This window comes from Penaeus chinensis, chromosome 31, assembly GCF_019202785.1.
Source record: "Penaeus chinensis breed Huanghai No. 1 chromosome 31, ASM1920278v2, whole genome shotgun sequence".
Lineage (NCBI taxonomy): Eukaryota > Metazoa > Arthropoda > Malacostraca > Decapoda > Penaeidae > Penaeus > Penaeus chinensis.
The window spans coordinates 30821793-30831792 of NC_061849.1; the positions used below are offsets into that span (position 1 = coordinate 30821793).

The window sequence follows — 10000 nt, forward strand, 5'->3', positions numbered from 1 at the left end:
AGGGGGGGAGGAGGAGGTGGAGGAGGAAGAGGGGAGGAGGAGGAGGAGGAGGAGGAGGAGGAGGTGGAGGAGGAGGTGGGGGAGGAGGTGGAGGGGGGGAGGAGGAGGTGGAGGAGGAAGAGGGGAGGAGGAGGAGGAGGAGGAGGAGGAGGAGGTGGAGGAGGAGGTGGGGGAGGAGGAGGTGGAGGAGGAAGAGGGGAGGAGGGGAGGAGGAGGAGGAGGGGGAGGAGGAGGTGGAGGAGGAGGTGGGGGGAGGAGGTGGAGGGGGGGAAGGAGGAGGTGGAGGAGGAGAGGGAGGAGGGGAGGAGGAGGGAGGAGGAGGAGGTGGAGGAGGAGGTGGGGGGAGGAGGAGGTGGAGGAGGAAGAGGGGAGGAGGGGGAGGAGGAGGAGGAGGGGGAGGAGGAGTGGAGGAGGAGGTGGGGAGGAGGTGGAGGGGGGGAGGAGGAGGTGGAGAGGAAGAGGGGAGGAGGAGGAGGAGGAGGAGGAGGAGGAGGAGGTGGAGGAGGAGGTGGGGGAGGAGGAGGTGGAGGAGGAAGAGGGGAGGAGGGGGAGGAGGAGGAGGCGGGAGGAGGAAGGAGGAGGTGGAGGAGGAGGTGGGGGAGGAGGTGGAGGGGGGGAGGAGGAGGTGAGGAGGAGAGGGGAGGAGGGGGAGGAGGAGGTGGAGGAGGCGGAGGTAGAGGAGGAGGTGGAGGGGGGGGTGAGGGGGAGGGGGAGGAGGAGGAGGAGGAGGAGGAGGAGGAGGGGGAGGTGGCGGAGGAGGGGGAGGGGGAGGAGGAGGAGGAGGAGGAGGAGGAGGAGGGGGAGGAGGTGGAGGAGGAGGGGGAGGGGGAGGGGGAGGGGGAGGAGGAGGAGGAGGAGGAGGAGGAGGAGGAGGAGGGGGAGGGGGAGGAGGAGGAGGAGGAGGGGGAGGAGGGGGGGAGGAGGGGGGAGGAGGAGGAGGAGAAGGAGGAGTAGGAGGAGGGAGTAAGATCTCCATTGATCACTTTCTATTTTGTTTCGTTCCATTTTATTTTTGTTTAATTTTATTTTGTTTTGTTTTGTTTCATTTCATTTCATTTTCTAGAGTGAAAGAGAGAGAGAAGGGAAGAGAAAGACAACCAAAAATAATAATAATAACAAAAGAAAAAAAGAAAGAAACAAACAAACACAAACAACCAAAACAAAAACAAAAAATTACAACACCCACAAGCAACCTGACCCACCACCCCATCCCGCCCCCCCCCCCCGCCCCCGCCCTCCATCACCCCCCCCTCCCCCTTACCAACGACGTCTGAGGCAATTCCAGGTTAACAAGTCCTTCGGCGACGAGGGACCTGGCCTCCGAAATCTCCCTCTGGCCCTGAAGGTGCGGGAGGACCTTCAGGAGCCTCTTCATGGCCCGCCCCGCTGCTCCTGAAGCCGTCATCGCCTCCGCCGGGAGTTTCAGGATCGGACACCTAGGGAAGTTTTTTTTTTTCTGTATTTTTTGTGTCCTTTTTTTGTTTTTTGTCTTTTTTTATGTGTTTTGAATGTATTTAGATTTTTTTTTCTTTTTTGTCTTTTTTATGTGTTTTGAATGTATTTTGATTTTTTTTTTCTCTTCATATCGTCAATCTTTTTATATATATAAGCTAAGTGATGATAATGATAACTATGATAATGGCAGCTACAAAATTGCCTATAGAAATAATATCAGTGATTATGATAACAGAAATAAAAATGGTGAGGATAGTGATAATAATGATAAAAGTACCATCAATAACAGCAGAACATTAGCATCAATAACAACTATGATCATAATAATTATAATAATAATACTAACAATAGTAAGAACAGCAATAATAATAACAATAATGAATATGATGAATATGATGATGAAGATGATGATGATGATGATGATGATGATGATGATGATGATGATGATGATGGTGATAGTGATGGTGATGGTGACGGTGACGGTGACGGTGACGGTGACGGTGACGGTGACGGTGACGGTGACGGTGATGGTGACGGTGACGGTGACGATGATGATGGTAATAATGATGATGATGATAATGATAATAATAAAAATAATATTAATAATAATGATAATAATAATAATGATACTACTAAAAATAATACTCACAGTAATATTAATAATAATAGTAACAATTATAATAACAATTATAATGACATTAAAATAACAGTAACAATAATAATAACGATAACAGAAAATTATCAATATCATCGTTATGATTATCATTGTTGTTATCATTATTATTATCATCACCATAAGTATCATTATCATCACCATCAACATTATCATCATCACCATCAGCATCAACATCACTATCATAATCACCATCATCATCATCATCAATCATCATCATAATCTCACCTGACTCGAGCGTGAGAAATAAGGTTCTTCTCCTCGCTCTGTTCAATGATGATCCTGACGTCCCCCTCGAGGATGACCTGGTTAAGCGCCTCGTCCTTGAAGGCGGGCGAGGTGTGGCACAGGTGGGAGAGAGACTTGAGGATGTCGTGAGAGAAGGGACCCATGAGGACCAGCCAGCGCTCGCCTGGACTCTGGGCGGAGAGGAGAAGGATGGACGGACATAGTGACGGTTGTAGATAGATGGAAAGACAGATGCACACGAACGCATTTATACATTTATATACGCATATTTTCCCCCACGAACACACGCACGCACACGCACGCACGCACGCATGCACACACGCGCACACACGCACCACACACACACACACACACACTCACCTGCTGCGACTCCGTCAGCGTCTGGAGTAAGACGCCCTTCCTCCACATCCTGCGCTCCTCGTCCCAGTTCCCCAGCAGGTGGTCTCTTGTAAAAGCTCCACACTGGAGGACACGCCATGAAACACTCCTCCGCAGTCTGTTTAGAGCTTCTGCCAACACCTGAGGAGAACGTGACAGTATATCTGTTATAAGGTTATAAGGTCTGTGACAGAATACGTATCCTTAATACGAATTGCTTTAGATGGATAACTTGTGTTTGTTGGAATCAAATACCGTGAAGGATATAAAATAGAGAAAGAATTCCCGGTCTAGTTTATTATCTTGCTTTACCTTCCAGACGACAGATTTCCCGGCTCCCGACGGGGCCATGATACAGCAACAGTGATGAATGATAAGCAGAGAGTACATATGCAATGCCGCTTTCATGATCGATGCCCCGTGACTGCTAAGTTCCTCTTCCTTCCCAACTACATTTTCTTCCATTTCTTTTCCATTCTCTTCTTTCGGGACTTGTTTTTCCTTTTCCTTTTCATCAACGGCGTCTTCGGCGATCATCTGCTGCCCTTCCTGCGTGGCTCTGATGATGTCGGATTCGTCGGGCACTTCGTAGGCGAGCTTCGACTCCCCTTTGAGAAAGGCGTCGTCAGCGTCGCCGTAGCCCCATTCCAGGAGGACCTCCTTGACTGCCACTTCGATGTCGCAGGGATCGGGGCTTCCCTGGTGATCTTCGGCATCCTCCAGATCGAAAATCTTATTGAATTCCTGACGCCACAGTGCTTCCTTCTCACTCAGTAGAGGTGAGGTCACGGCATAGAGTGCCTGCGTCACGATGTCCTCGTCGCTCATTGTCTCAGGGTACAGTGGATGCCTCATCCAGAGAGAGACGGCACTGGATGTGCCTCTTTCGCATTTTTCGTTTTCTTTTTCGTCTGCGGTTTCCGTTTTTGATGAATCTCCTTCAGAATTCTCGTTTTCTTTTACTTCTTTCTTCGTTAGTGACGTGTGTCTGATGTCGCAAGAAACACGAGCGGTTGCCTGAACTAGTCTGATGGGAGACGTGAAAAAAAACATCAGCATTCCCATCATAACTTATAAATACACCTGCCTCAGTATTCCATAAAGTCCACCGACCTTCAAATATTTATCTAATACACCCATTAGTTACACGATATGTTTATAATTTCATCAGAAGCCAGAATCAAGCCTCACCTGGCCAGTGACGTAGGAGGCGCCACGTCAACGAGGTTCGTCAGCTGGACAAAACAGGTGCGCGCTTTTTGCAAATATTCCCGCGACAGATTGAACCCTTGTCCGATTAGCATGGCCTCTAGTAGCGTGTCTGGATGAAAGAGAGAAAAAAAAATGGAAGCGTAATTTAATTCAAGGAAGTGTATTTACGAAGATTATTCAGTTGATATAAATACGGAATTGAAAGATTTTAGCTGAAGCAGTTTAATTTAATTCTCATTTTTTTTCCAGCATAAAAGCCGAACTGAATAGACTGTGAAGAACTTATAAATCTACAGAAGTTAAATGAGACATTGTATAATTCCATTCTATATATACATATTTACCCTTAATTAATCCACTAATAAAAGACATATACTGCATAACACTTACTCAGAGTGGGCGGGCAGACCGATACAGAGGTAAGGTGCGGCGTAATGGGGTGGTTCAGTAACGGATATGATGACGTCACCGTTGCATCATCCTGTGACGTCACACTCATAAACAAAGTGAAGGAGTCGACCAAGTTCATCTCTTGTCCATCAATCACACCTCTAAAAAGGTTAAAACGGATTTAGAAGAATTAGAAAAGATAAGACAGATAAAAAAGGCTTAGAAACTATAAGACGGATGAAAAAAAATAGGCTTACCAAGAACAAACCAACAAAATCAAAAATTCCCTTTTAGAACTTCCGAAAAACAAATCAACTTAACCACCCAAAAAATAAACACAAAAAAATACTTACATAATAACATTTGAAAAAAAACAACAGCAATTCACATACCTCTTGAGAGCGTTCACCTTCGCCTGATAAATATTGTGGGCGTATTGGGAGAGGCGAGACAGCAGCGTGGGCGGCAGGAGGTCAGCATCCTCCAGTAACAACCAATACCCTCCTTGCACGCCCGCACAAACCACGTGTTGGAGACTCTGAAGGAAGAAGCGATTTTATTTCAATTTTCATTTGGGAAATTACCGAGTGGCGTGTGGGTGTCTTGGTGAAATTTTGAGGCGAAGGTGAATGTTAAATAAAGTGCGTCGATGCGCGTGTATGGGTGTGAGGTTTGTTGGTTTGTTTGTGTTAAAGCCTTTGATGATTTAGGTTTTAATTTAATTTGATTAATTTATCAATCTGTTTATAAATCAGCCGATCAGTCAATCTGTCTAACGATGGCAGTTGATCAGTCAATCTATCTACCATTCGATCAGCCAATCCGCCTATATATCAATGCGTCGAACATTCATTAAATCTGTCTCTCATTCAGTCGATCAGTCTATCTATCTATCACTCAGTCGATCACTCAATCTATCTATCAATCAGTCTATTAGTTACTATATTTATCTGAACCCTCCCTCTCTCTCTCTATTTATCTATTCATCTACCTATCTTTATGTCTATCTCTACATTTATGTAGGTAAATGTCTCTCTGTCTGCCTACCTACGATCTATCTGTATGTATATGTCTCTTTATCTACACATTTTTAAAATCAAATTCCTTTCTTCCTTTATTATAAAGATTAAGGAATTACCAACTGAGCCATTCAAACAAGACATTCACTATGAACTTACATGCATTCCAGTCCCACCAATCAACATCTACCTGTGCGGGCGTGCGGTCAGAACAGGTAAGCATGGCCAGGTGTTGTCCAGCCGCCCGCGCGACGCCCTTCACTGTCTCCGTCTTTCCGCCGCCCACGCCGCCCACTGCTGCGCCGCCTGGTGTAGGGTAATCGTGTGATTAATAGTTTTAAATATTTATAATCTTCAACGGAAGGATGAATCAGCGGTTAGGTTTTGTTTGCAAGAAGGTATGGTGCCATTAAGAATTTCTGTGATGTTTGTTATTTGTTTATGTTAATTTTATGTTCAGTGTTATATTTCGCTCTTATCCTTTTTTTCTTTTTCTTTTGTGTTTTATTTATATTTCTTATGTATTTTCTTCTACTCTCCTCTCTCTCTCTCTTTCTTTCTTTCTTTCTTTCTTTCTCTCTCTCTCTCTCTCTCTCTCTCTCTCTCTCTCTCTCTCTCTCTCTCTCTCTCTCTCTCTCTCTCTCTCTCTTTCTCTTTCTCTTTCTCTTTCTCTTTCTCTCTCTCTTTCTTTCTTTCTTTATTTATTTCTCTCTCTCTCCCTCTCTCTCTCCTCTCTCTCTCTCTCTCTCTTCTCTCTCTCTCTCTCTCTCTCTCTCTCTCTCTCTCTCTCTCTCTCTCTCTCTCTCTATTCCCCCCTCTCTCTCTCTAACCCCCCCCTCTCTCTTTCTAAACCCCCTCTAAACTTTTACCCCCCCTCTCTCTCTATCCCCCTCTCTCTCTCTATTCCCCCCTCTCTTTTTCTAATTCCCCCCTCTCTCTTCTATTCCCCCTCCTCCTCTATTACCCCTCTCTCTCTCTCTCCCCCTCTCGACTCTATTCCCCCTCTCTCTCTCTACCCCCTCTCTCTTTCCCACCCCCTTATCTTTCTACCCTCTCTCTCTACCCCCTCTCTTCTCTATCCCCCCCTCTCTCTCTATCCCCCTCTCTCTCTTCCCCCTCTCTCTCTATTTCCAATCTCCTTCTCTCTTCTATTTCTCCATCACCCTCCCTCTCTCTATTTCTCTATCTCTCCCTCATACCCCTCTCTCTCTCTCTACCCCTCTCCTCTCTTTCCCCCCTCTCTCTCTATACCCCCTCTTCTCTAATTCCCCCTCTCTCTCTCTATTCCCCCCCCTCTCTCTTTTTCTCCATCTCTCTTTCTCTCTTTCCCTCTCTCTCTCTCTTTCCCTCTCTCCCTCTATCTATTTCCTTCTCTCTCTCTCTCTTTCCCTCTCTCCCTCTATCTATTTCCTTCTCTCTCTCTCTCTTTCTCTCTCTCTCCTCTCTCTCTCTCTCCTTCTCTCTCTCTCTCTCTCTCCTTCTCTCTCTCTCTCTCTTTCCTTCTCTCTCTCTCTCTCTCTCTCTCTCTCTCTCTCTCTCTCTCTCTCTCTCTCTCTCTCTCTCTCTCTCTCTCTCTCTCTCTCTCTCTCTCTCTCTCCCTCTCTCTCTCTCTCCTTCTCTCTCTATCTCTCCTCTCTCCCTCTATCCTTCTCTCTCTCTCTAACCTTCTATCTCTCTCTAACCTTCTATCTCTCTCTAACCTTCTCTCTCTCTCTCTCCTTCTCTCTCTCTCTCTCCTTCTCTCTCTCTCTCTCCTTCTTTCTCTCTCTCTCCTTCTTTCTCTCTCTCTCCTTCTTTCTCTCTCTCTCCTTCTCTCTCTCTCCCTCTTTCCCTCTCTCCTCTCTCTCTCTATTTCTCTCTCTCTCTTTCCCTCTCTCCTTCTCTGTTTCTCTCCTTCTCTCTCTCTCTCTCTCCTTCTCTCTCTCTCTCTCCTCTCTCTCCTTCTCTCTCTCTCTCCTTCTCTCTCTCTCTCCTTCTCTCTCTCTTTCTCCTTCTCTCTCTCTCTCTCCTTCTCTCTCTCTCTCTCCTTCTCTCTCTCTCTCTCCTTCTCTCTCTCTCTCTCCTTCTCTCTCTCTCTCTCCTTCTCTCTCTCTCTCTCCTTCTCTCTCTCTCTCTCTCCTTCTCTCTCATCCCCTCTCTCCTTCTCTCTCTCTCTCTCCTTCTCTCTCATTCCCTCTCTCCTTCTCTCTCTCTCTCTCCTTCTCTCTCTCTCTCCTTCTCTCTCTCTCTCTCCTTCTCTCTCTCTCTCTCCTTCTCTCTCTTTCTCTCCTTCTCTCTTTCTCTCACTCCCTCTCTCTCTCCCTCCCTCTCTCTCTCTCTCCCCCCTCTCTCTTTCTCCCCCCCCCCCCCATCTCTCTGTTTCCCCCTTCTCTCTCTCTCTTTCCCTCTCTCTCTCTCTCTCTTTCCCTCTCCCTCTCTCTGTTTCCCCCCTCTCTCTCCCTCTTTCCCCCCTCTCTCTCTCCCCCCTTTCTCTCCTCTTTCCCCCCTCTCTCTCCCTCTTCCCCCCCTCTCTCTCTCTTCCACCCTCTCTCTTTCTTCCCCCCCTCTCTCTCTCTTTCCCACTCGCACTCCTGCCACTCCCTCTCCCTTTTCCCTTTTCTTTCTCATTTTCTTTTCCTTTCCCTTTTCCTTTTCCTTTTCCCTTTCCCTTTTCTTTCCCATATTCTTCTCCTTTCCCTTTCCTTCTCCCTTCTCCCTTTCCCTTTCCCTTCTCTTTCTCATTTTCTTTTCTTTTCCCTCTTCTTTTCCTTTTTCCCTTTCCTTTCCTTTTCCCTTTTCTTTCCCATATTCTTCTCCTTTCCTTTTCCTTCTCTCTCTCTCGTTTCCTTCTCCTTCTCCCTTTCCTTCTCCGTCTTCCCTTTCATGCAATACTTACACCTATTTTGAATAGCAGCAGTAATAAGACCATGTTGTGCCTTGAGTGTCGTTGGTGTAGGGATGGTTGCTGGAGATACACCCATATATTCGTATCCATAATCCAGCTGACCCACGCCCACGCTCACATGCACGCCCGCTCCCCGTCCCTCGCCCGTGATCACGTGGCGTAGGTGCTGCAGCCACGAATAGGACAAGCTGAGGGAGGGTGGTTGGTCAGTGGAACAGCCGGTAAACAATGGAAGATCAAATTCTACGAAATGAATGTCCATGTCTTTTAGTTTTTGTATGACCGTTGGTATTGACATTTTTCATTATCTACCTGTCTATCTAACTTTCTATTTTCTTATCTACAAATATATCATAAATATCACTAACAAACCTCGAACTTGGATTATCTTGAACCAGCGTTTGCGTCGTGTCACGTAATTCCAGCAAAGTGGCTGTTAGGTAAGACATCCTTGCCTGTTTCAGTGGAGATACGGTTCGACCCTCACTCTGGTTATGTCTTACCGCGTTCGTCAATGCGTCTAGAACGTTTATTATTCTTTTCAGAACCCTCTGGAGGTCGGGTTTGTCTTGGGTTTCGGACACCATGGCAAAGGCCCGATTCACTTCCCGAGACCATTGGATTCGCTTGCAGACGTCCAACACCTGGGATGGGAAATCTGCGGCTTTATTTGACAATGGTCATGATTAGGACAGTAACGTTAATTAAACTTTTTAAAAAGTTATGCTCTTGACAACAAAATTCATTTTAAAATATGAAAAACTAATTCAGTTACTAATTTCTGTCCAAAGATAAAAGGTCAAATAAATGCTTCAAAGATTGTAGCAGCATCGGTGACAACATGGATAAATAATTAACATTCAATGGACACTTAAGAAGAGGGTACTCGCCTGCAGAGGGAGTTCGGACGTGGGTAAGTCAAGGTCATCCTCGACGTGCTTGAGGATGAGACGTCGAATCGTGGCCCTCATACCGCTCTCGACTCGGCCGAGCCAGTCCTCCACTCCGTGATGAGCTATCACAGGCTGGGCAGCAGATAAAATAATGATAATGGGAAAGCTACACTTAATTAACTCCTTTGGTAATGTAAAGTTAAATTTAGTACTATTTAATAACATGTTAATATTTTTTTTCACCAGTTGCCAATTTCTTCAGTTTCAGAGAAATGGAATGGCATTCAGCAGGAACCGGCACACGATTTTTCTCCATATATTCACCAATTTGTAAAAGGACACAACTCACTTTGGCCAGGTGGAGCGTTTCCTGTTGGGGTGACACCAGTGCCACTATCTGGCCGCCCTTGCACTTCACCAACCGACCGACGCCCGTGAACATCCGACGCAGGTACTTATGGCAGACCTCAAGATCCTGGCGAGATATAATTCGTGGAAAACAAGTCGATTTGGGATGTATTCAAAATAAGAGACTGATTTCAAGGAAGACTGAAGTTTCCCACAACTTTACCACAATTGAAAGTCATCTTCCTTTTAGCTAAAATAACAGAACTCACTTGTCCTTTGGTGAGCAACTCGACGACGTCTTGGTCAGGGAGGACGAAGAGCCTCGGGCACGTCTGCTTCCTCATTCCGAGCAGGGGAGACACGCACGCCCGTAGGTCTTCCAGCTGTCCTCGTTGCTGCAGGAGCTCCTCCAGTAGCATCCCGTCCCGAAGCTGGGATAATACTCGAGGTTCGTCCTTCAGCCTGGAGAACATTAGAGGTATTTCTCAGGACAACGTAA

The 10000-nt window shown here is 46.3% G+C and overlaps 1 protein-coding gene across 1 annotated transcript in view; it reads right to left on the bottom strand.

Moving 5' to 3' along the window:
* The window catches only part of LOC125042127 (dynein heavy chain, cytoplasmic-like), a 19874-nt gene that overhangs the window by 1163 nt on the left and 8711 nt on the right, over nt 1–10000 (bottom strand). The window contains exons 13-25 of the mRNA XM_047637593.1: nt 9771–9963; nt 9503–9628; nt 9151–9285; nt 8633–8904; nt 8252–8448; nt 5567–5682; nt 4750–4895; nt 4358–4518; nt 3947–4076; nt 3068–3782; nt 2738–2896; nt 2357–2547; nt 1262–1436 (exon numbers count right to left, since the gene is read on the bottom strand). Coding sequence (XP_047493549.1) covers nt 1262–1436; nt 2357–2547; nt 2738–2896; nt 3068–3782; nt 3947–4076; nt 4358–4518; nt 4750–4895; nt 5567–5682; nt 8252–8448; nt 8633–8904; nt 9151–9285; nt 9503–9628; nt 9771–9963 — 2716 coding nt within the window. The remainder of the gene's footprint in view (nt 1–1261; nt 1437–2356; nt 2548–2737; nt 2897–3067; nt 3783–3946; nt 4077–4357; nt 4519–4749; nt 4896–5566; nt 5683–8251; nt 8449–8632; nt 8905–9150; nt 9286–9502; nt 9629–9770; nt 9964–10000) is intronic.